This window comes from Trichoderma virens (genome assembly GCF_000170995.1).
Source record: "Trichoderma virens Gv29-8 chromosome Unknown TRIVIscaffold_68, whole genome shotgun sequence".
Lineage (NCBI taxonomy): Eukaryota > Fungi > Ascomycota > Sordariomycetes > Hypocreales > Hypocreaceae > Trichoderma > Trichoderma virens.
In genome coordinates, this window is record NW_014013681.1 from 33,170 (window position 1) to 60,907 (window position 27,738).

Genomic DNA, 27,738 nt, shown 5'->3' on the forward strand with positions numbered 1-27,738 from the left:
GGCGGGACGGCTTCGAGCTATACCAAAAGTTCCGACAGGGTTCCAAGGTGCCCGCTAGAATTTAGGAGCCCCCATTTCTATGGTGCACAAGTTGGCTACCTATATATGCGCTTCAGTCCCCTTAGTGTTATCTTTGCTGTAGATCCATCTTTTTTTTCCATATGAAGCCCATGTGAATGTAGTCACCATATCCACGACATACCAAAGTCCAGCAGAGTGATAAGGGCAGGAGAGTTGCATATATTCTGATGCTAAATTGGAATTAAGCATGAATAGGCCACCTGGCAAACGAGATAGCGAGTCTTCATGGAAAGGCGCGGATGCTGATGCTACCTCTCCGCCGGTCGCTGGACGCGAGGGACTGAAATCGCGCCTCGTCGGCAATGAAGATAACAGTAACGACGTTCTCACGCTGCCGGAATCGCCTCCTCACGAATCAGCTTTTGCCGGCTTAAAAATAGATGAGAAGCAGATCATCAAGGCTCAGCTTGACTCACCTAGTGTCAGCGTAAACTATTTTACGCTCTATCGTTATGCAGACGTTTGGGATTGCCTCATTATCACCATCAGTGCTCTTTGTGCTATTGCTGCTGGTGCTATACTTCCTCTATTATCTGTATGTAGAATACTGAGTTGACTCTCCCCTTCGTGTCTCCATCTCTCTCTGTTTACTAACCTGATGTTAATTGTGTAGATTCTGTTTGGGCAATTGACATCGGCATTTCAGAGGGTATCTCTTAATACTATCGCGTATCACGATTTTGAGGCGCAGTTGAATAAGAATGTTCTGTACTTTGTCTACATCGGCATTGCCGAATTCGCAACAGTCTACGTCTCGACCGTAGGTTTTATATACACCGGAGAACATATCACTCAAAAAATTCGGCAAGAATATCTCAAAGCCATTCTTCGCCAGAATATTGCTTATTTCGATAACCTTGGAGCCGGTGAGATTACTACACGCATAACCGCCGACACCAATCTCATCCAAGATGGCATTTCTCAAAAGATCGGCCTTACTCTCACAGCAATTGCCACATTTATTACCGCATTCATCATTGCCTACGTTAAATATTGGAAACTCGCCCTCATCTGTACATCAACAATTGTGTGCCTGCTACTGATCATGAGTGGAGGTTCTAATTTCATTATTCGGTTCAGTAAGCTGTCGTTTCAAAGCTTTGCCAACGGCAGCACTGTTGCCGAGGAAGTCATAAGCTCTATCCGAACGGCCACCGCATTCGGAACCCACGATAGACTCGCACGACAATATGATTCGCATTTAAGAGCAGCTGAAATATCCGGAATCAAAATGCAGGTCATCCAAGCGGTCATGATCGGCTCTCTTTATGCAGTAATGTTCTGGAATTATGGTCTTGGATTTTGGCAAGGATCCCGCTTTCTAGTCAATGGGGAGGCTGACGTTGGCCAGATCTTGACCATCCTGATGGCTATTCTCACCGGCTCCTACTCTTTAGGAAACGTCGCTCCGAACACCCAAGCTTTCAATAGCGCCGTGGCTGCTGCAGCTAAAATATACAGCACTATTGATCGCCAATCGCCTCTTGACCCGGCGGCTGAAGACGGGGAAACGCTCAAACATGTTGAAGGTACCATTGAACTACGAAGCGTAAAACACATATATCCTTCTCGACCTGATATCCTTGTGATGGATGACATAAGTGTACTCATTCCAGCTGGTCGCACAACTGCACTTGTTGGTCCTTCTGGCTCTGGCAAGAGCACTATCATCGGGCTGGTTGAACGATTTTACAATCCTGTAAGCGGCGAGATCCTCCTGGATGGGCATAATATTCAGTCCTTAAACCTTCGGTGGCTTCGTAACCAAATTTCGCTCGTTGGGCAAGAGCCTGTCCTGTTTTCCGCTACCATTTTTGAAAATATTAAATTTGGTTTGACCGGCACTCCATTTGAGAATGAGCCTGAGGAAGCGAAACAAAATCGGATTGAAGAAGCGGCCAAGATGGCCAACGCACATACATTTATCACTTCCCTGCCGGATGGATATGGCACACATGTTGGAGAACGAGGCTTCTTGCTCTCAGGCGGCCAAAAACAGCGAATTGCTATTGCTCGTGCGATCGTTGGGGACCCAAAGATTCTATTACTGGATGAAGCCACGTCGGCGCTGGACACTAAATCCGAAGAAATCGTACAAGCTGCTCTTGACAAAGCTGCTGAGGGGCGCACCACCATCACAATTGCACATCGACTATCCACCATAAAAACGGCCGATAATATTGTCGTCATAGTTGATGGTAAAATTATGGAACAAGGGACTCATGAAGAATTACTCTGTACCAAAGGCGAATACTTCAAACTCGTGGAAGCCCAGAAATTCAACGACCTCAAAGAAGCCCAATACAAGGGAAAGGGGTTTGTCGAAAAAGATGAAGCCGCAGAATCAGATATCTCTACAGAGACTATTTCCCGGGTCCCAACACCTCATAGCAAAGGATCCGAGGCGACGACGTACAACGAAAAGTCAATGGCAACACCTAGGCAGCAAACCTTGGCCGATCAATCAATCGTCTCTCAGGCTGAAGGGATGACTGAGGCTAAAAATCATCTATTACCATGGAGCCTGATTAAGTTCACTGCGTCTTTTAATAGACCTGAGCTCGTGTTGATGATTATTGGCCTTGCCTTCGCAATGTTGGCTGGCTGTGGCCAGCCGTCTCAGGCTGTTATCTATTCGAAGGCGATCAATACATTGTCGCTGCCGCCGCTCCTTTACGAGAAGCTCAGACAGGATGCCAATTTTTGGTCTCTGATGTTATTTATCCTCGGTATTGCCCAATTTGTTCTCTTTTCTATACAAGGCGTCTGTTTTGGAGTCAGCTCAGAAAGGTTACTTCGCCGTGCTAGGAGCAAAACTTTCAGGGTTATACTACGGCAAGACATTACTTTTTTCGACGAACATACTACTGGTGCTCTAACATCCTTTCTCTCCACTGAGACCAAATACCTTTCCGGTATCAGTGGAGTAGTACTGGGCACTATTTTGATGGTGTCGACGACGCTGACGGCATCCATGGTCGTTGCCCTGGCCATTGGATGGAAACTGGCTTTAGTATGTATCTCCATCGTGCCTGTCCTCTTGTTTTGTGGCTTTTGTAGGGTCTCGATGCTTGCTCGATTCCAAGCCCAGTCCAAGAAAGCCTACGAAAGGTCCGCCAGCTACGCTTGCGAGGCAACCTCGGCTATCCGCACGGTAGCTTCGCTCTCTCGTGAAGACGATGTTTTGGCCACCTACAAAGCCCAGCTTGAAGACCAAGCACGAGTTAGTTTTTTTTCTGTGCTGAAGTCTTCATTTTTTTATGCGTTATCACAAGCACTAACCTTTTTTTGCATGGCCTTGGGATTCTGGTATGGTGGCACACTGCTCGGAAAGCACGAGTATACCATTTTCCAATTTTTCGTCTGCTTTAGTGAAGTCATATATGGCGCTCAAGCCGCAGGCTCAGTCTTCTCCAACGCTCCAGATATCGGAAAAGCTAAGAATGCAGCTGCTGAGCTGAAAAATCTCTTCGATCGCAAACCATCAATTGACGTATGGTCTAAGGAAGGCGAGAACATCGACAAAGTTGCAGGATCTATTGAATTCCGCAATGTTTATTTTAGATATCCTACACGCCCCACACAGCCCGTGCTTTCTGGCCTTAATCTGACGGTCAAACCTGGGCAGTTCGTGGCTTTGGTTGGCGCCAGCGGATGTGGGAAGAGCACAACGATTGCGCTGCTTGAGCGCTTCTACGCTACGCTGTCGGGTTGCATATATGTCGACGGCAAGGATATTTCACAGTTGAATGTTAATTCATATCGAAGTCAGCTTGCTCTCGTCAGTCAAGAACCAACGCTTTATCAGGGCACCATTCGCAGCAATATTCTCCTCGGCAGCAACGATCTGAGCGTAACGGAGGAGCAGGTGATTAAGGTTTGCAAAGATGCTAACATATATGACTTCATTCTTTCGCTTCCGTACGTATTTCCTACGACCCAACCTCTCTTCTTTGACAATTGTAATTTTGCTTTTATTGACTCGCATTGCAGAGAGGGCTTGGACACGCTGGTTGGTAATAAGGGTACCATGCTATCCGGTGGACAGAAGCAGCGTGTTGCCATTGCCCGGGCGCTTCTTCGAGATCCCAAAATTCTCCTACTTGATGAAGCAACGTCGGCTCTTGACTCGGAGTCAGAGCGAGTGGTCCAAGCAGCTTTAGATGCTGCCGCGCGGGGCCGCACAACTATCGCAGTGGCTCATCGTCTCAGTACGATTCAAAAGGCCGACGTCATTTACGTATTCGACCAAGGCCGTATTGTAGAAAGTGGAACACATCATCAGCTAATAAAACAGAAGGGTCGCTACTACGAGCTGGTGAACCTGCAAAGAATCGAAGATGCGGCCTAGAAGTGTCTTATTTAGCGTTTGCTGTAATCTTTTGATAGCTCAAATACAATATCGTATCTCAATCGCCTAACAAGGATATTAGTTATCATTTTGTTAAAATCCATTATAATACATGTTGAGCCCGAACCCAGATGGACAATGCCATAGGTATACGCAAGCACATTGTCTTATTCTGGCACCAGCGCTTCCGATTCAGAAAATTTTAAGGCGACTTAACTTAAATATATTGTTGAGTTATATAATGAGCTGCTTGCGTGGGGATATGTACTGTTGCGTGCTTTTAGAACAACTGCAGACAACCAGCAGTATTGGCTACATTTTTAACCAACACGCCCCATTTCCCTATTCGCTCGTAGACTTTTCCCAACAGCATCCTGCACGATTTTTGGAAAGCTGTTCTCCGCAAGATAGTTGATGGCTTTCTCTGTGCTTCCTCCTGGAACGCAAACATCTTTCCTTAAAGTGTGTATAGACCTATCTGTTCCCTGCGATAACAACCCGGAGCCCACGCAAGACTGAACGATCAGACTGCGGGCAATGTCTGTCGGTAAACCATGAGACTCTGCTGCAGTAATCATGGATTCGATAAGATAATAAAAATGTGCCGGGGCGGAACTAACAAGAGTTAGTACCGATCATATAGCATACCTATTTGCAAAACGTGCAGGCTCATTTCCATTCCACTTATGCACGTCATGATCTTTGCATATTTGGTATGGTTTGTATCCATGAAGGCAACAGAAATGAAAGGATTATGCAACATACCCAGATATTGCTGCGACTACATCAAGCAGGGATTCCTGAGGAAGGACGCTAATTGCTGGGGATACCTCGCGGAACACGGCAGCGACAAGCTCTATCCGTGAGAGTGCGCTGTCGCTTGGAAATAAAGCCGTAGCTCCTTGGCGACACATAACAGGCGTATTAGGCATTGATCTTACAACTGGAGTTTCTTCAGGAAGCCAGCTCTGGAGCTGAGCTACTGAAATCCCAGGACACATTGTAACCACAGTTGGCCGTGATGTTACATCAAGAGTTTTAATGATGCCAGCCAACTCTAGGCAGACCTTTGGCACATCTATTGGAAGAGTACAGATAAGAACAACATGAGAGTCGGATTGTTGTGAGGTGGCTGTACTCCAAATGGCCGGGTCCAGATTATTACTCGTAACAGTAGCAAGGGGAAACTTCGCTTTCAATTCGTCGATTCGCTCCTGTCGACGAGCGGTAACCGAGATTTTGCATCCATCTCTCCAGCTAGTATTTGTTGAATAAATTCCACTTATGAGGGCCTGTGCGAGACATCCGCCTCCTATGAATGTGAGTTGATTAGGCGTTGACTTTTCGGATTCCATAGCTTTTAAATTGGGGTATGTCGAAATCTCATCCGGGAACTATTTGAGTATGTTTGGCGTAGAAGAGCTGAATAGAGCGATATCAAGAATTCTCAAGATAATCTCTATTATAATTTTTCAGTAATGTGTACTGGCTTCAATGATATGAAGACAAATGAGTACCCACTTTTTTGGTGCTTATACCTGGACGCGATAGATTCAATGCGAATGATGGTGCGTATTGCAGTTTCCTGATCCTTATTTTAACAAAAGAGGGATGCATTAAAAAAAAACCCCCCTTGATTTTCGTATTCAATTATGTACCATCTGGTAACTCGCTTATTAAATTACATAATGGACTTGGCCAAAAATTTACTATTCAAGGGGCTCGTTCTAAATGCCAACCACGTAAGTGTTCTGTTCTATTACAGGAGTAGAGCGACGAGGATCGAATCGATGGTCCAAAGCTACGCTTGCACACTTCGCCTCCGCAGCTCCCGGGCTTTAACAAAGGTTCCTCCCTTACTCGAGAGAAAAGATCCTTCGAAATGCACCTCCCTAATCTAGTGGTTTGGTTCTGAATAATAGCTCCGTACTAATGCTCCGTACGCGCATACGAAATCTTGGAGTAGCGTGAGTTATCTTACTTTCTACTTATCGGCCCATTATAAAGGCGGATCACTCCACATGGGGAAGACGAACGGCAAGGTTCCGTAAACCAAGCTCGGATCACCAAAACTAAAAAGAAAGGGAAGAACAAGTGATATTCTTGGTGGTAATGGAAATTCCGGATAACGATTGACAATGCCTGCACCAGATGATGGCCTAGAGTCTTCACCTCTCATACGGGCATCTGACGAAGATACAGAGAGCAGAGAGCAACAGAAAGCGAACACCTTCAAATGGGGCAAAGTTGCTATTCAAAATGCTGTTTTGGCAGCAACTTTTCTCGTCCTATATGCATTCGCCGACATCTTGAGGTATATATCAACAGTTCGTCTTGTCGAACTTGGCATTTGTCGCGAGCATTTTCTCCAAAGCGACCCCCAATCTGAAGATTATTATGGCAATATTCCAGAGCATCTCTGCAAGCTACCAAGCATTCAGCAACGGCTCGCACACCTACGTGGCTATTTGGCAGCTTTGGAAGCCATTGTTGGCTTAGTCTTTACACTCCCATACGGCCTCCTTGTTGACCTCTTTGGAGAACGCCTGGTTGCTGGGATCAACGTTATAGGATATTTGCTCTCCTGCGCATGGATTATTGTGGTTTGCTACTGTTGGCAGTTCTTCCCCATATGGAGCGTCGTGCTAGCGCCACTATTCAGAATAATTGGTGGCGGATCACCAATTCTCTCATCTATCATATACTCAATTGCAGCGAAAAGTATTCCGGATTCTAGCAGGTAGATCCCCCCACGCTAACATCCAATTTGGGGCTATGGACGCTAACTGTGGTCACAGATCTCTGTGTTTCTTTTTTTTCATGGCTGCGCAACTCCTGACCGAAATCATTTCAATCATGGTGGCGGCGCAATTACTTGACCACGATCTTCTATTTACACCCATGATTATTAATTTTCCTGTCAGCCTTTTATGCCTTGCCACGCTTTCTTTCATCCGCCCCTGCGCGACTCATCCTGCCGCTCCACTGCCGAGAGATGGATACGAGTCAGAGAGAGGATCAGCAACAAAGGTTCTTGGGTCTATTCGAGGCAGCAGCCACATTCTTTCGGAACTTTTACAAGACCGTAATGTTGTTGCACTACTTGCCACAGTCCCTGTGGCCAAGCTCGTGAACCCTGTTACCGAGCTAATGCTTCAGTATATCCCAAAAAAGTTTGACCTATCGCTTGCATCAGTCAGTTAGAGATCCACATCCTTCCTCTTACGTTGCCCTATTTTCTCACTGGTAGCCAGGCTAGCCGAGCATTGTCCATCCAAGTAGTCGAAAGTTTGATCCTTCTCATTGTCATTCTACCAATCCTCAAGAAAATTTTCGAAGTCAGGCTCCATATTGTATCTGCAAAAGCGGACCTATTCATTGCCCAATATGGGTTCTTGTTCATGAGCGGTGGCTGCATCATTATGGCGTTATCTCAATCATTGGCGGCATTTATTTCAGGTTGGGAGTATTTAGTCGCTCATCGTACTCAGCATCCAGCTAACTGTAACCTCGCAGGGCTTTTAGTATTCACATTTGGTTGCAGCACGCGGCCAGCTCTACAGTCTCTACTAACCGATCTAGTCAAGCGTGAGCATATATCTGTTCTTTATGCTATTATTGCGGTTTGTGATGGCGTAGGATCAGCCGCTGGTGCGTTTATACTCAACCGATCCTTTGCAATTGCCATTGGGTGGGATAATAAGTTGTATCTCGGATTGCCATTCATTATCGGCATGGCGTGCTATATTCTTGGCTTTGTGGGATCCATGTTCGTTGGGCGCGATGCGCTCCTATCAAACCGGAATAGTTGAATGGGTAGCTTGAGAACTGCTTTACACAACTTCCTGAGACATTTTCGATGAGTTCTTTCCATATGTGTTTCTTCTAATCCAATTATATCTTTATATCTTATTCTATCCTACGAAGAACGCTAGTATGTTCCTGAGATTCTCATGTGCTGAAACTCGCCCGCCGTCATAAACGACGCGTCCTTTGCTGTCGCTGTGTCGTGTAGCAATGGGCGTAAACTCGCCGCTCGATTAGGCTTCGCAAAATACGCAATAGAAAAGCGTTCGTCGACCATATCTTGCGTTGGTTTCGTCAGATTTTCCTGCGCTAATAAGTCAGGCAAGTGTACGCGATGCCGAGCACTGCATAATCCGGTCCACATCTGCAGACAATCTCCCACATTGAGTATACACTCGTAACGCCCTCCACTCTCGATATCAACAAATTCACCACTTCCGGACGGCAACTCCACTTCTAGGAGGGAAAACGTTAGTAGCTTCCTCATAAAGGCTAGCTATGGCAAAGAGAGCGCATGGAAGGTGGGGGAGATTTGTGCCGGATGAGAAGCGAAATGGAACATAATTCTTACGCAATCCACCGACGTCGTCTTGGAACAATAATGTGATGGTGCCAAAATCAGTGTGAGCGGCAATGCGAGTCGAGTGGGAAAACTCGCCACGTGGCACGGCGGGATAATGCGTCAAACGTAGTTCGTTGGATTGCTGAGAATGCAGTTGACTCAGGGTCTGCCTGGGGAGCCCCAGGCCAACCGAAATGGCTTCAAGAATGACTAGTTCGGCGCGATAGCAACTTAAAAAGAATGATGTGAAAGTGGGCTGAAATGCGTCGTGTACACCGGGTGGCGGCCATATGTTGCCATAAAGTGCATCTTGTTGTGATCCAATGTCATATGATTCCTAGTCGACCGAATTGATTATCAGAGTGTGAAATTTGCGAAAGTCTTGTGCCAGCTAGCAAACCTTCATATCCTTAAGCAGAGGTCTTAGCACAGATGTGCCGTGGTTTGAGACGGCAGAGACATTCTCAATGCCGAATGCACTGTAACCTCGGTGGGGGTTTGCTGTGGGAGGGTGGGGAGATTTCAGTTTCTGGTCCAAAGGCAGTTGGAAAAACTCTCGGCTCTGGTGAGTGGTTAGAGTACGCTTTGCGTTTCAATGCACACAAGATTGCTCAACTGTCTCAAAGGCTCCGTCGATATCTGATGGCGGAATGCCAATATTGACCAATCTAGCAAAGCCAAACTGCTTTAAACTCGACACAAGTTGACGGCAAAAGTCCTCCCGGTCAGCGGCATTGGTGCTATGAAAATTGGAGAAATCAAGCCGCTCGAACATTGTTTGATGTTAGACAATGCAAGGCTATCAGATACCCTGTTCTTCCTAGTTGTTCAAAAGCTACGGAGCATTGTAATAAAATTATTCGTTGTAAGAAGTCGTATTTAACATGCTGTGGCTTTCAGGGGAGGCGATGTTACAATGACCCAAGTCGTGCCATGGTGCCGGGACGGCTCGGAACTAAGGCCACATATTCTTTGCTAGTACAAAGTAGGTACACGATCTTTTGGAAACTCCACACATGCTGATACGAGAGTACGGGGAAACGGTTTGAACTGCCCCAAGGGGTATCACACCATGGCGAGGGACTAGCCACCGTAAACAGGTTATAATCCATCCATAAGAGATAACATTGGTAATAGAAATCCTGGCAGTGCTGGCTTTTGGTGGTATTGAGTCAGCACATGTTGCGGATGCGCGATAAACACAAGGCGTCCTCCGTAATTGCGTTTTGTGCGGCCCAAAACAAGTTCCTTACTTATACCTAATTTAGCATAAGTAAAATTTTAACTAGAAGTTTTTGGAATACACGAATATTTAGTCAAGATGAAATCTAATGAATACGCACGAGACTTAGTCTAGGATACTATATATATCAAGCTAGAGGGTACAGAGCTCTCTCAGATTGAACAATGGCATTTACGTACGTTATCTAGTCCTCCACAATCTTTAGCGTGCTTTACCAATAATCGCAGAAGCCTGCACGTAAAACGCACCATATGCCGTAATTGTTCCCACACAAACGGATGAGCTGGAACTTGAATACTTATCTTCTTCACCTGGGAACAGGTCCGCAAATAACTCGAAATGATAGTAGAGGTATTTCATAATACCTCCGTCCCAATCAGCAATACTGCAAGTATACAGCAACGGAGAACGTAAGATAAATTATAAGTTTTGACCATAATTATACTTTCGAACATGTCCAAGACACAAGACCTCGATAGCTCAGCCAAGGTCATGGCAGATGAACAATTCGTCCCACCCAACTCTGAGAGTGGTTCTGCGTCAGAACAAGACCTTGATCAGATATGGACTTGGAATGCTTCGATACCGCCTCCCGTGGAAGGTTGCGTTCACGATCTCATCAAGGAAATAGCTCTGAACCAGCCAGATACCCTGGCAATTTGCGCCTGGGATGGCGATTTCACCTATTCTCAGATGGACAACCTGGCTAACGAGGTCGCCCATCGTATTCTCGAATTTGGCATCGAACCAAAGTCGAACATACCGATTTTATTTCCGAAGTCACGATGGACTTGTATCGCAATGCTGGGTGTCATCAAAGCAGGATGCAGCGCGATCGCCCTTGACGGGACACAACCCGATACAAGATTGCGATCAATTGTCCACCAGACAAGATCCAGATTAATCGTTTCATCAGCTACATATGCTTCGAGAGCGAACCTGTTGATGGATGTCCCAGTTCTTCAGCTTGACGACAGATTATTGGAAGTTCAGGAACTTCCAAGAGAGCATTTATCTTCATTACCCTCCATTTCGCCATCCGATATTGTGTATATATCATTCACGTCGTAAGTGGTTCTTGGCCTTTTTTCCCTTTTAGTTTCCTTTGAGGAACCTGGACGCGGTGCTTGTGTGAAGCATGCTACAGTAGTTCCCACTTCAAGTGTATCTCTAGCTTGTTGGATTATATTATTGACACGTGAGGATTATACAGAGGTACGACTGGGCAACCCAAAGGTGCCTGTATTAGCCACTCGAATGTTAGAAGCGCAGTTCACTACCAAGGCAAGAAGCTTGGATTTCACCGACGAGCGCGGGTGTTTGACTTTGCTCCGTATTCCTTTGATGTTGCATGGAGCAACTTTTTGCATACGCTATGTGCGGGTGGCTGTCTCTGCATTGCTTTAGAAGCGGACATGGTGAATGATCTCTCGTCCGCCATAACTGCTTTTAAGGCGACCTTGATCAACATTACCCCAACTGTTCTCCGAACGATCAGTCCGATACCGCCAACTATTGAGACAGTGCTTCTGAGTGGCGAAATGCCATATCGGCAAAATGTGACCGAATGGGCTGGACGCGTGAGGCTGCTTAATACCTATGGACCTACCGAATGCACTTTTAAATGCGCCTTCTCCGTGATCGATCCATCCAAGGAGGGTCGTCCAGATATCGGCTCCGGAGTTGGTTTCTCTACGTGGCTTGTCGATCCTAATAATACCGACCGGCTTGCTTCAATAGGATCAGTTGGGGAGCTGTACCTCGAAGGTCCATTAGTTGGTCAGGGCTACTTATCAGATCCTGAAAAGACATCGATGGCATTTGTCAACAATCCCATATGGCTACTTGCAGGAAGTAGTAACCGAGCTGGCCGACAGGGTAGACTCTACAAGACTGGGGATCTTGTAAAGTACAAGCCCGACGGCAAGTTGTTATTTGTTGGTCGGAAAGATACCTCTCAGTTGAAAATACGAGGCCAAAGGGTTGAAATTGGCGATGTTGAGCATCATGTACGTGCTTGCCTTGAGGACTCTCTTCCAATTATTGTCGACATTATTCAGCCTCTTGGAAGTGACAGCTTCTCTTTGACTATGTTTGTCTCGACCAAAAATATGGATACTGAACGCGTCAAAAAACTACTGGATGGTATTGGAGACAGGTTACGAGATGTGTTACCAGCTTTCATGATCCCCAGCATCTACCTTCCAATCGATGATATCCCTGTCGCCTCTACCGGTAAAGTGGATCGCCGATCATTGCGAGAAATGGGAAGCGCTCTGTCCTGGAATAAGATTATTGCGCTGCAATCAACAATTTTTTCTATTAAAGAATATTGCGAACCTTCTACGGAGAAAGAGAAGCAGCTCTGTGCGGTTTGGGCAGAGGTCTTGGACTTGGACTCATGCCTTATTAGCACAACAGACAACTTCCTTCGACTTGGGGGTGACTCGGTGGCTGCCATGCGTGTGGTTGCAAAGGCTCGAGAGTACGGACTGCCATTGACTGTTGCAGACCTTTTTAGGAGCTCAACGCTGAGAGACCTGGCTCGGATGACTGAGAAGCAATCACTTAGCCACCAAGATGAGGAAATCGCACCGTTCTCTTTGCTGAATGGGGCAAAGAACCAGACAGAGATCTGTACAGAGGCTGCAATCCTATGTGGTGTGGAGGCGGCTGAAATAGAAGATGTTTATCCTTGCACACCACTACAACAAGGAATGCTCGCAATGACGAACAGAGACGAAAGCGCGTCACGTCCTGGAGGCAAGTCGCCGAAATTGAGGATGGACTACGTTTCGAGAACCGTTTTTGAACTACCCGAAGACATTGATGTTGAGCGATTACAAGATGCATGGGAAACTGCTGTTATGAGCGCATCGATTCTTCGAACAAGAATCGCTGATCTATCTGGGGAAGGTCTGGTCCAGATTGTCGTTGCGGACAGTCGTGCGCAGCTGCAACAGTTTCAACATATCAACAACTTTCTAGAGCTAGCGCAGCCAATGGGCCTGGGGACTCCGTTATGCCGCGCAGGCGTGATACGAGGTGACTCTCCATATTTCGCTCTCGAAATGCACCACGCCATATTTGATGGATGGTCCACAGCACTTATTTTAGACTCACTCGAGGCATCCTACCAACAAACTAGAGGAACATTACAACCTCTTAAACCTTTTCAGCCATTTATCAAGTATGCCTTATCTGCAGATAGCCCAGAAGCAGCAGCGTTCTGGAAGTCTCAGTTTGCTGACACCGAGGCCACTATTTTCCCACCTCCTGGCCACGTATCCGATGAAAAAATCGACATAAGTCATGAAGTCACCGATTTGGAGTGGCCAAGTAGCGGTATTACGCCATCATCAGTAATACGTTCGGCACTTACATTGTTACTTGCCTCATATACAAATTCGAACGATGTCAAGTATGGAGCCACTGTAAGTGGCAGACATGCTCCTGTCTCCGGAATAGATCGAATCGCTGGTCCTACAATCGCCACAATTCCGATACGAGCGAAATTTCATTGGGATTCCACGGTGGAAACTCTTTTACAACAGGTCCAGCAGCAAGCCATAGATCTTTCTGCTCATGAACAGTTTGGCCTCCAGCGTATTCAGCGTGCCCAAGAGGATAACGAAGAAGCTAGCCAATTCCAAACTCTTCTGGTTATTCAACCAGCCACACAAGGGACAAGTCAGAAAGATGGCGGTCTCTTTTCTCGTCCAAAAACCCTCAAGCTCAATATCTCAACAGACATATCCAAGCAGGAGACAACTGATGCAGAGAACAACAAGATACTTTTTGAAATCAATAGACATATGCATGAGATATCATCCCAGTTGCTTGAATTAGACACTAGGGGTGACTCTCAGCATACACCTACGTTCAGAATTGTTGATAAAGACGGACAGGACGACAGCATGGGCATCTACAACTCGTATGGAATGCTGATAATATGTCAGCTAGAGGATTCGGGATTAAAACTGAAAATAAATTTCGACTCAGGCGCGATCCAGCAGAAGCAAGCCCAACTTTTTGCTCATCAGCTAGAGCACTTGATAAAACAGCTCTGTGATGAACAAATAACAAAGTCACCATTGCGCAATATTGCCTCAAGCAGCGAGGGAGACCTCAAGCAAATATTCAATTGGAATAGAGCCTTGCCAGAGCTGGCCGATGGATTCGTAACTGATTTGATCGACCAGCAAGCTATAAACTCTCCAGATGCCATCGCCATTTCGTCATGGGATAGAAGATTTAACTACGAGGAGCTGGAAAATGCTTCAAACCGCCTAGCGCACCGCCTTCAACAAGAAGGAGTTGGTCCTGGATCTGTTGTCATATTAAGCTTCGAGAAGTCTTCTTGGATGCCTGTTTGCATGATATCTGCCCTGAAAATTGGAGCAGTCGTGCTACCGATGTCTTCACCAACATCGAACAAACGAGCGCAAGCCATGGTCGAAAGCCTACAACCAACCATTGCTATTGTATCGAATTCTCCTGATACATCTCCGTTCCGAGATCTAATACCAATATTTGCTATCTCCGAGTTGGTGCAGTTTAGCGACGAAGAATGGCTTCGAGTGCTCCCACCTCGTGAGAACCATTGCTCAGATCCGGCCCTCATATTGTTCACCTCTGGCTCAACAGGGACGCCCAAGGCTATTCTATGGAGCCACAAAACCCTATCGAGCAATATTCAAGCAGCCAGAGATTCTTTCGATATCACAACTAGTAGCAGGGTATTCCAGTTTGCTGGATATGAATTCGACGTTAGCACAGTGGAATCACTTGCAACATTATCAGTTGGAGGCTGTTTGTGCATACCATCTGAGTCAGATAGGACCAATCGACTATCTGGAGCTATTAATGATGCCAGGGCTAACTGGCTATGCTTAACGCCTTCTGTATCCGAAACTCTCGTTCCCACAGAACTGCCCTCTTTGAAAACTCTCGTGTTTGCCGGCGAAAAATTGCAACGTAAGACTGCATTTAGGTGGACAGAGCAGCTCGACACAGTATATAACTGGTATGGACCAGCGGAAGCATCAGTCGCGACATCATACTCAATTGACAAAAAGACATGGAAGAATGGAATCATTGGCACCAGTACATTTGGCGCGACTTGGCTTGTCGATCCCAAAAACCCAAGTGTCCTAGCGGCAATTGGTACAATTGCGGAACTGTGCATCGAAGGGCCCCTTCTTGCGAGCTACACGGGTAAAGATGGACAGACATTAAACGAGAAAGCTTTCTTTTCTCCGTCTTGGCTTTGTCGCGGTACTTGTGAACCAACCCCACAAAGTAGACAACTCTATCGAACTGGCGATCTGGTCAAGTACGATGTTGGCGGAACCATTCTATTTATCAGCCGAAAGCAGGACTCACAAAGAAAGATAAGAGGCCAGAGAATAGACCTGAACGAAGTGGAGATCTATGCTCAAACGTTTCTACTTGGAAAGCTTGACGTAGCCATTGTGGCCGAAATCATTTCTCCGTCAGGTAGCGGTAGCGATATTTTGGCTCTCTTTATTAGTCCCATGGGCACCGAGGCTCGTGAGGAAGATGTTGCAAGTTTCGTCAAGCGAGCCCTGCCGGCTGAAGATTTGGAAGCCGACTTGTCAAATCATCTACCATCATATATGATACCAAGAGTCTATGTTTCTATCGAAAAAATTCCTATGAATCACTCTGGAAAGACTGACAGGAAGCGTCTGCGCCTTATCGGCAGCTCATTAACCCACGAACAATTGGCATCTATGCAGCCTTTACGCAGAGAAATACGGAAACCCTCTGGTGCGATGGAGACAAAATTGCAACAAATTTGGTCCGAAGTTATTGGCATTGATGGTGATGCGATATATGCTAACGACAGTTTCTTCCGTTTAGGGGGGGATTCTGTCATGGCTATGCGCCTAGTAGCATCCGCACGTAAACAAGGATATTTATTGACGGTTGCAGATATTTTCGAAGCGCCCCAACTTGAGAAAATGGCATTGAGGATTAAGCACGATATTGGTGCCCTAGAGCAGGTAGTGTGTCCGTTTTCACTGCTCGGAAAAGGCATCAGCGAGGCCGAGGGTCGTTCATTTGCGGCCAGACTGTGTTCAGTTCCGGAATCTCAAGTTGTTGACATTTACCCTTGCACATCCCTCCAGCAAGGATTACTTGCTCTAGGAGCTAGGAAACGTGGCCAATACATTTCACGCAGCGTTTTAGGGTTGCAATCTGAAGTTGACACGGAGCGACTTCAACGGGCATGGCTGGCTACAGTGGAGAAACTACCCATTTTGAGAACGCGCATCATCGATATTCCTCGCCAAGGTTTGATGCAAGTAGTTCTCAAGGCATCTCCTTTACGGTCTGGCCACGATGTGGAAGCCTATATTCGGGATGATGAATTGGAGCCCATGGGTTTGGGGACAGAACTCTGCCGCGCCGCCATCATTGGCCGCAATTTCATATTCACAATACATCACTGCACGTATGATGGCGACTCATTGAAGATGATTTTAGATGAGATTGAGTCACAGTACCTTGGAAAACCTGGACTGGCTGTTACACCGTTCCAGAACTTCATCAAGCACCTAAGCCAAGTAAGCCATCAGGACGCATCTCAATTTTGGCAAAACCAGTTTGCAAACTTGGAGCCTCGACAATTCCCTGTTCTACCATCTTCGGACTATCAGCCACAGGCAAATGAAGATTTTGAACATTCAATTTCGCTGAAATGGCCACGCACTGGAACGACGCCGTCCACAATAATACGGGCATCTTGGGCAATTCTGGCTGCTCAATACACGTCATTCAGTGATGTGATATTTGGACTGACAGTCAGTGGACGTCAAGCAACTCTAAAAGGCATAGAAAATTGCGTTGGACCAACCATATCGACAATACCTGTTGCGGTTTCGTTGGATTGGAATGAGACCATTGAAGCATTCCTTGAGCGATTGCAACGCCAAATGATCGAAACAACGCCCTATGAGCAGTTTGGACTACAAAATATTCAGAATTTATACAAGCATCTGGATCCTTCCATGATACAAACTCTGCTTGTGGTGCAGCCCGTAGCTGAAGGAAAGAGGCTGCATGAAGATAACCTGTTATTCAAAGCTCGAAGCTTCTCGGCAAATCTCAGTACACAGGGTACGGATCCTTTCAATACATATGCTCTGATGATTATCTGTGAATTGGCATCCGACGGGCTGCGTTTGCGAATGAGTTTTGATAGCAACATCATTGATAAAGAGCAAATGCGTCGCATGGCGCATCAGTTTGAGACCATACTTGGACAAATATGTTCGGAAAATATGGTCACAGCTACGCTTGATACAATGCAGACAGTCAGCAACAACGACCTGGACTTTTTCTGGGGTAAAAATGCAGAGCTTCCTGGCGAGGCAGATACATGCATTCACGATATTATCGCGGCAGCAGCAACAGCACACCCAGATAAGATTGCCATAGACGCTTGGGATGGACGGTTTTCCTACCAACAAGTTGAAGACCTTTCAACTACTCTTTGCCAAGGACTGATGCGACTGGGAACTGAAAAGGGTTCAGTTGTTGCACTTTGTTTTGAAAAATCTAAATGGGCTGCAGTCGCTCAAATCGCTGTTTTTAAAGCTGGGGCCGTTAGTTTGCTACAATCCAGTGCCGTTCCTGAGCGACGAATTGCCGCCGTCTTTAAAAATGCCAATGTCAAGATCGCATTGGTCTCTGAGTCTCTAATCGACATGATTTCTCGACATGCTAATAGTTTTACGATCGATCAACTGTTGGCGATACACCATCAAGATGAATGCATACCGTTACCGATACTGAAAATGAGCGATCCAGCTGCTATTCTCGTTTCATCTGGAAGCACAGGAGAGCCAAAACAAATACTCTGGAGCCATAGAGCGGTGTCGGGAAACATCAAAGCTCACAGTGAACACCTGTCAATTGATGCATCTTCTCGAATCTTCCAGTTTGCCTCATATGATTTCGACCTCAGCACTATTGAGGTAATGTCTGCGCTTGCCAGTTTAGGTTGTGTGTGCATACCATCGGAAGCTCAGAGACTAGATGGATTGTCAGCCGCTATCAACAGCTTTGGAGTTAATCATCTTAATGTTACCCCTTCGGCGGCCAAACTTCTCCGCCCTGAAGATATGCCCAATCTATCGACCCTCGTATTCGCTGGTGAGAATCTCACTCGGCAGGACATCGACAGATGGAAGGGGAAAAGTCAAAAAATTATCAATTGGTACGGACCAGCTGAATGTTCTGCGGCGACTTTCTGCGCTGTTGACGACGAGACCTGGCGCAGCGGTGTTATTGGGCGGATTGATTCGAGACATCCGACCCTTTGCTGGCTCATTGATCCAAGAAACTACAACAAGTTGGTACCTTTCGGCGCTGTTGGCGAAATTGCACTCGAAGGGCCCATGTGCGCTGAGGGCTACCTCGGGAACCAGACAAAAACAGACCTTTCATTCTGTAGAGATCCAGGGTTTCTAGAATTGGGGCAAGGAATGGGTAAATCCGGTAGACCCGGCCGCATTTATCGCACTGGCGATCTGGCTAGATATGATACCAACGGCGATTTGATCTTTTTGGGTAGGAAGGACTTTCAACTCAAAATCCGAGGCCAACTTGTTGCCCCGCAAGAGGTAGAGCATTCTATACGGCAATGTCTCGTGGATGAAGACGAAGTTCAAGTGGTGGTAGATGCTGTCGTGCCTAAACATAGTGGCAACCTTACTCTTGTTGCATTCGTCACCTTGGCTACTCACGATGCAGTGGAAAGTCTAACGGTAGGATTAAACGAGAAGCTTAAAACTGTTCTACCGCGATACGCCATTCCATCTTACTACATACCAATTCCATCCATTCCGACCACGCAAACAGGAAAGAGAAATCGAGCTCGATTACAGGAAATTGGGTCTGATTTCAACCCCCCACGTCAAGAATCTGACGAAGAGAAGCTAGAACCATCAACTACTACTGAGATCAAACTGAGGGAGTTGTGGTCCCTTGTCCTTGGGATAAATGCAACTGAGATCTCGGCAAACGATAGCTTTCTGAGAATTGGGGATTCTATACAGGCTATGCGGTTAGTTGGAATTGCCCGACAGCAAAATTTGCGTTTGTCAGTAGCCGAGATCTTCCAACATCCTATATTGCTAGACATGGCAAAATATCTTCGGCATGTGGACGAGGGGAAAGATGCGGTTTCCATCGACCCATATACGTTGCTTCATCCAACACAGCCAGTAGAGCTTCTACGTCAACAGGCAGCATCCATGTGTGACATTGCTTATGACGATGTTGAAGACTTATTTCCTTGCACGCCATTACAAGAAGGACTATTAGCCCTGACTGTGAAACGTGAAGGCGATTACACCGGTCGCAATATTCTGAAGATCAAACCATCAGTCGATATCCATCGATTTAAAAGAGCGTGGGAGAAGGTAGTTTCCACACTGCCTATCCTACGAACAAGAATTACAGATCTTCCAGGGCAAGGCTTATTGCAGGTCGTTATCCGCGAACGCGACTACTGGATTGAGGCAGATGATATTAATGAGTATCTTACAAAGGAGAGACAACTACATATGGGACTTGGGTCCCCCCTCATGAGATGTGGGCTGATTTCGGAAAATCCTAACCAAAACCGATTGCGTTCCCGCACCAGTGAGAAAGAATCCTCTTCGTCGCTATATTTTGTATTGACGATGCATCATTCCATCTACGATGGCCTAACTACGCCATTAATATTCGAAACACTAGAAAACTTCTACAATGGCAACACACCATTAACACACTCTAATCTCCAGTCATTTGTCAAATATATGGGCAACATGGATAGGAAAGCAAAAATCAACTTCTGGGAAGCTCAGTTCAAGGACTTAGAGGCTGTGCAATTCCCTGCTCTACCCTCCCCAACACATCAACCACAGACAAATTCCGTTTTAGAGCGGTCGATTAAAGACATTACTTGGCGAAAGGATAATATCACCCCGTCAACAGTGATACGTTCAGCATTTGCACTACTATGCTCGCAGTATTCCAATTCGACGGATGTTGTATTTGGAACAGTGGTGGATGGGCGCAAGGCTCCTGTCGAAGGTATCGAGAGGCTAGTAGGCCCTACCATTGCTACTGTGCCAATCAGAGCCAAGATCAACAAAGAAGTCAATATTGCGAAACTCCTTAATGAAATGCAACATCAAGCAACAGATATGATCCCATACGAACAAATGGGTCTATCAGCAATACGCTTGATAAGTGATGAAGCGCAACAAGCGTGTCAATTCCAGGCGTTCTTAGTTATCCAACCGCAGGAGCAAAATACAAAGGAAAGTGGCCTTTTCGATTCCGAACCTATCCAGGTTGACACTGAGGCTGGACCTCATCGCTACCATGGGTTTAACTCATACGCATTCTCTTTAATTTCTACTTTAGTTGAGAATCAACTAAAATTGGAATTTTGCTTCGATTCGACTGTAGTCGAGAACGAAACAATCCGAAGGATGGCAACAAGCTTTGACCAATTGCTGAAGAATCTTTGTTCGCATAGTCTAGATGATTCATCGGTTGAATACATCACTATGGCAAGTGACGAGGACCTTGGCGAGATATGGAGATGGAACTCTGATCAACCAGAGAGCATTGAACGATGTGTCCATCATCTCATTGAAGAGGTTGCCCGTATCCAACCTGATGCTTTAGCAATTTCTGCTTGGGATGGTGACTTGAGCTACGAGCTCTTGGATCGCCTAGCCAACACAGTTGCTCATAAGTTAGTCGAAATCGGTGTTGAGCGGAATATGATCATTCCAATTTGTTGTGAGAAGTCAAAATTTGCCATGGTAGCGTTTCTTGGTGTTATTAAATCGGGAGGCGCAGCCCTTTTACTAGATCCCACTTTGCCCGCCTCACGTCTCAGATCAATCATTGAGCAAGTCAATCCATTGTTGATTCTGACCTCTGCCTTACAAGAAGCACTGAGCTCTACTTTGAGTACAAAAACTTTGCTCGTGGGCGACAGCTCAGACTTTATTCAGTCTACCATGGTCAAAGAAACAGGCCGTATTACTAAAGAGTTGCCATATGTTGACCCTTCTGATCTATTGTACGCGATTTTTACAAGTGGAAGTACAGGAGCACCTAAAGGCTGTCTCATGCAGCACCGAAACTTTAGCAGCGCAGTGGTGCATCAACGAGGCGTTTTGAAGCTCCACAATCGCTCGCGAATGTACGATTTCTCATCGTACGCGTTTGATGCATCTTACTGGAGCGCTTTTCATGTTCTCACTGCCGGTGGAACTCTATGTATTCCAAGTGATACAGAGAGAAAGAACAATCTGACGCAGAGTATTCAAAGGTTTTGCGCCACAGATATCTTTCTTACTCCTTCCACAGCACGTTTAATTGACTCTTCATTAACGCCAACGTTGCGGAATGTTCATCTTGGTGGCGAAGAGGTTACAAAAGACGACGTTGCTCGGTGGTTGCCGTATGCGAACACTTTTGTGTCTTACGGACCAGCTGAATGCTCTGCGGGAACACTATACTATAATGTGCCAAATCCAATGCCATTCCGACTAGCTATAGGCAAACCCGTAGGAGTCTCTGCATGGATTGTGGACCCTGAAAACAGTGAGCGTTTATTGCCTATCGAGTCTGTGGGAGAACTCTATTTGGAGGGAGCATTGGTTGGCAAAGGCTACCTGGAAGATACAGAAAAGACACAACGATCATTCATTGAAAATCCTCAATGGCTACTAAATGGAAGCCCTGACGGTTCCATACCTGGACGGAGAGGTCGACTTTATAAAACAGGAGATCTCGTAAAATACAATTCCATTGACGGAACATTCATATTCGTTGGAAGAAAAGATACACAAGTTAAGCTCCGAGGACAAAGAATTGAGCTCTCTGAAGTTGAGCACCATGTCCGAAGCTGCTTGCTTTCAAGGCTGGAAGTCCATACAGCAGTTGCAGAAATTATTACTCCAAAGATTACGGGACGATCAGCGCTAGTTGTGTTCATCCAGCTTCTAAAGACTCATGACGTCAGCATAGGGGATGTTATCGATGATGTTGAGCACGAGTTATGTCAACGACTGCCATCTTACATGATCCCGACAGCCTTTGTACCGCTAGAAAATATTCCACTTGGGACGAGTGGTAAAACAGATCGGAAGCGTCTGCGTCAGTTGGGGAGCGATTTAACCCTAGAACAATTAGCCGGCCCAGGCAGTTCCTCAGATAGCAAATCGCAGCTAACTGAGTCGGAATCTCATCTCCGACAACTGTGGGTAACTGTTCTAGAAGTTCCAGCGGACAAAATTCATAAAAATAGCAGCTTTTTGCGACTTGGGGGGGATTCAATATCTGCTATGAGGCTAACTGCTGTAGCTCGCAGTCAGGGAGTCAATCTGACAGTGCAAAACATCCTTGGGGCAGCGCGGTTGTCTGAAATGGCAACATTTATGACATACTTTGAATCAGAGGACCCTGCGGCGCATGATAGCATGATTTTGCCCTTTTCGTTGCTGAAAAGTCCAGATTCGAAAGACCGAGCTTTTGCATATATATCTAGACAGTGTGCAGTCGACATTTCACAAATCGAGGACATATTCCCTTGTACCGGAGTGCAGAAGTCTCTTCTCTCAATGACAGCAAAATCCGAAAACTCGTATATAGCCAGATTTTCTTTGCGGTTGCACGACGATGTCGATATAGAGCGTCTCCGGAATGCTTGGCAAAGAGTGAGCCAATTTGCAGCACCTATTCTGCGTTACAGAATAGTCGATGCTCCTTCGGAAGGTCTTGTTCAAGTGCAAATAAATGAGTCAATTGATTGGAAAACCTATGAAAGTATTGAGGCATATCTTGAGCAAGATCAAAGCGAACCAATGGGATTGAACAAACGCCTTACCCGACTCGCAATTATCCAAGGCCCCAGTGTCCAAGGACGGCTTTGTCTCATTACTCAACATCACGCGATTTACGACGGCTACTCATTGAATCTGCTTCTAGCAGAAGTAACAAGAGCATATGATGGTATTACAGACGACGGTCCTATTGCTCCCTTTCAACAGTTCATCCAGCACATCATGAAGGTTGACCAGGATGACGCAAGAAAATTCTGGAGTAATCAATTTTCAGAGTTGGAGGCGATCCCATTTCCAGCCCTGCCGCATCAAAATTATCAACCAAAGGCCGACAGCACTGTTCGACGTCATTTAACAGACATGAAATGGCAGAACACAGACACCACGGCTTCAACAAGTAAGTGCTCAATAACGGAGCAACCAGGGCTCATGACATTTGGTTACTGAATTTACTAATTGGGGTACCTCGCAGTTATTAGAACAGCTTGGTCGATTCTCACAACTCGCTACACGGATTCAAACGACGTGATTTTTGGAGCAATGGTCACTGGACGACAAGCGCCGTTAGTTGGTCTCGATCGCATGATCGCGCCTCTTATCAATGCCGTCCCTGTGAGAGTCAAGATAGACCCAAAAGCGACGGTGGATACCCTGCTACAAAGCGTGCAAGCACAAGCAATTGCAATGATTACTTACGAGCAGACCGAATTGCTGGATATTCGACGAATAGATGCAAACACAGAGAGTGCAAGTCGATTTAATACCTTATTAGTTGTACAGCCTCCAGGCCAAACTGAGTATGCGGATCGAGGCGGTAGTCTATTCCAGCATCAACCTGAAGTGTTTTCTACTCAGGATGGCCTTGACGACTTTAATCCAAATGCTGTCATGATAATGTGCCAGTTGGCCAAGCCCAACGATCTCAAGCTAGAAATTAGCTTCGACTCCAACATCATTGATTCGGCTCAAATGGAGCGCATCGCTAACCAGTTCGAGCATGTTTTGCGCCAGATTTGCAATTCGACTGCTCAAGCGGTGGAAGATGTCGATCTACTCAGTGCACAAGACATTAAGGAACTATGGAATTGGAATGGGTCAGTACCCACCGCAGTCCAAGATTGTGTGCATGATATAATTGGGAACACAATGAAGAGACAGCCTCAAGCAATGGCAATATGTTCTTGGGACGGAAGCTTGACATATTCTGAGCTGGATAATCTTTCATATCGTTTGGCTTCTCACTTAGTCGCTCTAGGTGTTCAACCCGGAAGCATAGTTCCCCTCTGCTTCGAAAAGTCAGTGTGGTATCCTGTTGCAGCTCTGGGCGCAATGCGGGCTGGAGCGACATGCATCGCCATGGACTCGACTCAACCAGAATCACGACTGAGGTCAATTGTCCAACAGGTCAACCCTAAACTGGTTTTGTCTTCTGTTAACAATGAAGCGTTGGCAAGCCGCCTCTCCGATACTACTGTAGTCAGTATTGATCGCAGTCGCATTCCAGAAGCGCCCACGGACTTTATACTGCCTAAAATTAGCCCGTCAGACTTATTATACGGTACGTCTCATTCAATTCTAATTTCATTCAACAAAGACATTATGCTAATGTTAGTACTCCGAGTAGTTGTGTTCACAAGCGGATCCACAGGCGTGCCTAAAGGTATATTGACGACACATGAAAACTTTGCATCTGCAGCTACCCATCAAAAAGATATCCTGCATATACATGAAGGAAGCCGTGTCTTTGACTTTGTATCATATAGTTTTGATGTTTCCTGGTCCAACCACCTGCAGACATTGATTTGTGGAGGTTGTCTATGTATCCCATCAGAGTGGGAGCGGAAAAACGACATCGCCGGCGCATTCAATAGGATGAAATGTGATTATGTGTATTTTACACCTTCAGTTGCCCGATCCCAGGAGCCATCCTCGATGCCTGGCATCAGAACGTTGGCAATGGGAGGTGAGCCTATTCAGGCATCTGAAGTATCTCGCTGGACTCAAGCGGAAGCTGTTATAGGAATTTATGGGCCAGCCGAATGCGCTCAAGCACTATCCTTTGCTTGCCTGGATTCCAAAACACGGAACAATCACGTCGGAAATCCGTTTGGCGCGAGAACTTGGCTCGTACAACCAGGTCGCCCAGACCGCCTTGCCGCTATTGGCACCGTTGGAGAGCTCATGATTGAAGGACCAACCGTTAGCAAAGGATACTTTGGCGATGTAAACAAGACGAAAGCAGCCTATATCCAGGATCCGACATGGCTCTCGGCAGGCACCAAGGAACATCCAGGACGTCAAGGTACACTTTACAAGACCGGCGATCTCTTGCGCTACAACTCGGATGGATCAATGGACTTCCTAGGGCGGAAAGACGGTTTAATTAAGCTTCGAGGTCAACGAATTGAGCTAGCAGAAGTGGAATTTCATGTACGCTCCTGTCTGGGCGATCCTAGTTTGTGCGATGGCATCGCTGCGGAGATCATTGTGCCACGAAATAGCACCAACCCAATTCTCGCCGTTTTCTTGAGCCTTTCTGAAGGAAACACGATCCAACTCGAGGAGGATGTACAGTCAAGACTGATGCGAGTCATGGAAGGGTTAGAAGAGAAGCTATGGGATCGTGTTCCGCAGTAGTAAGTATTTCCTCAGCTATCTAATATGAGTTTATAGGATATTACTGACTTTGTTCCTTATAGCATGGTCCCCGGAGCATATATCCATGTAGAAAAGATTCCTATGACAACCACAAACAAAACAGATCGACGATCTTTACGAGAACTCGGTAGTAAGCGAACTCTAGAGCAGCTTGTGGAACTACAATCTCATGGGAAACCGCGGATCATGCCATCCACTCTGATGGAAAAAAGGCTTCAGACCTTATGGTCTTCTGTTCTTGAGATCAAGGCCGAAAGTATTGATGCTGATAGTAGCTTTCTCCGAAGCGGTGGAGAGTCGATTTCTGCCATGCGATTAGTCTCAGCGGCACGGGAGCAAAACTTGTCGCTGACTGTTGCAGACATTTTCAGGTCACCGCGTTTGTCTGAATTGGCATTATTGGTCAAAGAAGTCAATTCCGACGAACATTACCATTCGGTATCGCCATTCTCCTTACTAAAATCTGATGACCCGCAAGCCTTCCTGGAGAAATTTGTAAAGCCGGCTCTGGACGTTGACCTTGAGGCTGTCAGGGATGTGATTCCCGCAACAGATTTTCAAGAACGCTCAATATTAGATGCACTCCAGGATCCGCCGAACAGATATCCTCATTGGATTTTTGACCTACCTGCTGATGTGGATTTCCCAAAGCTGGAGCGCGCTTGCTTCGAATTAGTGAATCATTTCGACATCCTGCACACTGTCTTCATCCGAGCGAATGGCCGTTTTTGGCAAGTTTTATTATCGAACTTCAAGCCAACATACGATCATGTAGATGCCGACAACCAGGATATGGCGTCGTTTATAGATTCGATCTGTGGGGAAGATCTCAAAAGACCTCGAGAACTGGGCCGCTCGTTCGTTCGTTTCATCAGTGTCAAACACGCCTCAGGAAAGCACAAGCTTGTGTTCAGAATCTCGCATGCTCAATTTGATGGCTTTAGCTGGGGATTGGTTCTTCAAACTTTGTCATTAATCTATAATCAGCAACGGCTATCGCCCTCTTCATCTTTTGCCCAATTCATCTCCTTCAATGAATCGAAGAAGAGACAAAGCAAGTTTTACTGGACCTCAAGGCTTCATGGATCGTTATATCCAGCATGGAGTTTCAGCGACTCTTCAAATGATATATACGCAACAGATGACAGATTGACAGTCAAGAAAACAATTCCAATGCTAAACACTCAGAGCATGGGAGGGTTTACGCCTGCGGTGATATTCCATGCCGCGTGCGCAATCGCCCTTTCTCGCCAATTTGATCAACAGGATGTGGTGTTTGGTCGCCTTGTGACCGGCCGTTCAATGCTTCCAAGCCATCTCCAAAACGTTGTGGGCCCCTGCATGACAGAGGTCCCCATCAGAGCCAGTGTAACCGCAAACAGCACTCTCGCCGAAGTTGCTTTGCAGTTACAAAACCAATTCATTGAAGATTCATCACATGAAGCCGCAGGGATGGCCGAGATCATAAGGGACTGCACAGATTGGCCTCAAGATGTAACGGATTTCGGCTGGCGAACATCTTTCCAGCAGGAAGAAGAAACGGAATTTTCATTCTTGGGATCGCCTAGCACTGTTTCATTTTATGAACGACCCTTACTTCCTCGCAATCGCCCTGAGATATACGCCACGCCGCGAGAAGGGAGCCTTGATCTCGAATTTGAAGGCAACCGGAAACTTACACCCGAAAGTACAGTAATCAAGTTTTTAGCGGAGCTTCAACGCATATTGGGGGCATAGAGATTGCGACATGCGAAACAACACTTTTAAGATAGTTTTACTTAGTCTTAGTTTCTTTATACAAGCATTTCGTTCTGTCATGCACCACCCTCTCGAGATGTGCTTCGCCAACCTGCCATTGAGCTGCACCAACGATGTCCAAGTGGGATCGGGCCACGGATATGACGTACAACTCATAGGTAGGATACTGGTACAGAAAATCCGTTTGCTGAAAGCTAGGAGAATATCGTGTCAGAAATTTCCACTTTTAACAACAGGCAAAATGACTCATTCATGTATTTTAGAATTTCTCATCGAGGGAAACAAATAAGCCGAGGGTAATATAATAATACACAGCCAATAATGAGGCTAGCAATATCCAAAGCAACAGCAGAATGAAAATTTCACGAATAATGCAACTACCCCACATTAT

At 46.1% G+C, this 27,738-nt stretch overlaps 5 protein-coding genes across 5 annotated transcripts; 3 read left to right on the forward strand and 2 right to left on the reverse strand.

The window, feature by feature from the left end:
* Positions 1-268: 268 nt before the first annotated feature.
* TRIVIDRAFT_192022 (uncharacterized protein) lies at positions 269-4,432 on the forward strand (the record flags this gene model as incomplete). The annotated part of the gene is made up of 4 exons (XM_014100336.1): positions 269-395; positions 441-616; positions 695-4,002; positions 4,075-4,432. The coding sequence occupies 4 exons, from the start codon at positions 269-271 to the stop codon at positions 4,430-4,432; spliced, it is 3,969 nt and encodes a 1,322-aa protein (XP_013955811.1).
* A 521-nt stretch (positions 4,433-4,953) lies between these two features.
* On the reverse strand, positions 4,954-5,772 carry TRIVIDRAFT_138262 (uncharacterized protein; the record flags this gene model as incomplete). The annotated part of the gene is made up of 2 exons (XM_014100337.1): positions 4,954-5,047; positions 5,198-5,772. Coding segments are annotated over 2 exons (669 nt in total), but the record flags the coding sequence as incomplete, so codon positions are not given.
* A 798-nt stretch (positions 5,773-6,570) lies between these two features.
* Positions 6,571-8,244, forward strand: TRIVIDRAFT_222862 (uncharacterized protein; the record flags this gene model as incomplete). The annotated part of the gene is made up of 4 exons (XM_014100338.1): positions 6,571-7,172; positions 7,231-7,627; positions 7,687-7,891; positions 7,949-8,244. The coding sequence occupies 4 exons, from the start codon at positions 6,571-6,573 to the stop codon at positions 8,242-8,244; spliced, it is 1,500 nt and encodes a 499-aa protein (XP_013955813.1).
* Positions 8,245-8,363: 119 nt separating this feature from the next.
* On the reverse strand, positions 8,364-9,576 carry TRIVIDRAFT_192024 (uncharacterized protein; the record flags this gene model as incomplete). Its single annotated transcript, XM_014100339.1, has 4 exons — positions 8,364-8,695; positions 8,811-9,138; positions 9,202-9,363; positions 9,418-9,576. The coding sequence occupies 4 exons, from the start codon at positions 9,574-9,576 to the stop codon at positions 8,364-8,366; spliced, it is 981 nt and encodes a 326-aa protein (XP_013955814.1).
* A 960-nt stretch (positions 9,577-10,536) lies between these two features.
* On the forward strand, positions 10,537-27,326 carry TRIVIDRAFT_52861 (uncharacterized protein; the record flags this gene model as incomplete). The annotated part of the gene is made up of 8 exons (XM_014100340.1): positions 10,537-11,111; positions 11,258-13,761; positions 13,894-17,146; positions 17,183-23,206; positions 23,267-23,328; positions 23,404-24,489; positions 24,553-25,504; positions 25,631-27,326. 8 exons carry the CDS (start codon positions 10,537-10,539, stop codon positions 27,324-27,326), a joined length of 16,152 nt encoding a protein of 5,383 aa, XP_013955815.1.
* Positions 27,327-27,738: the final 412 nt, after the last annotated feature.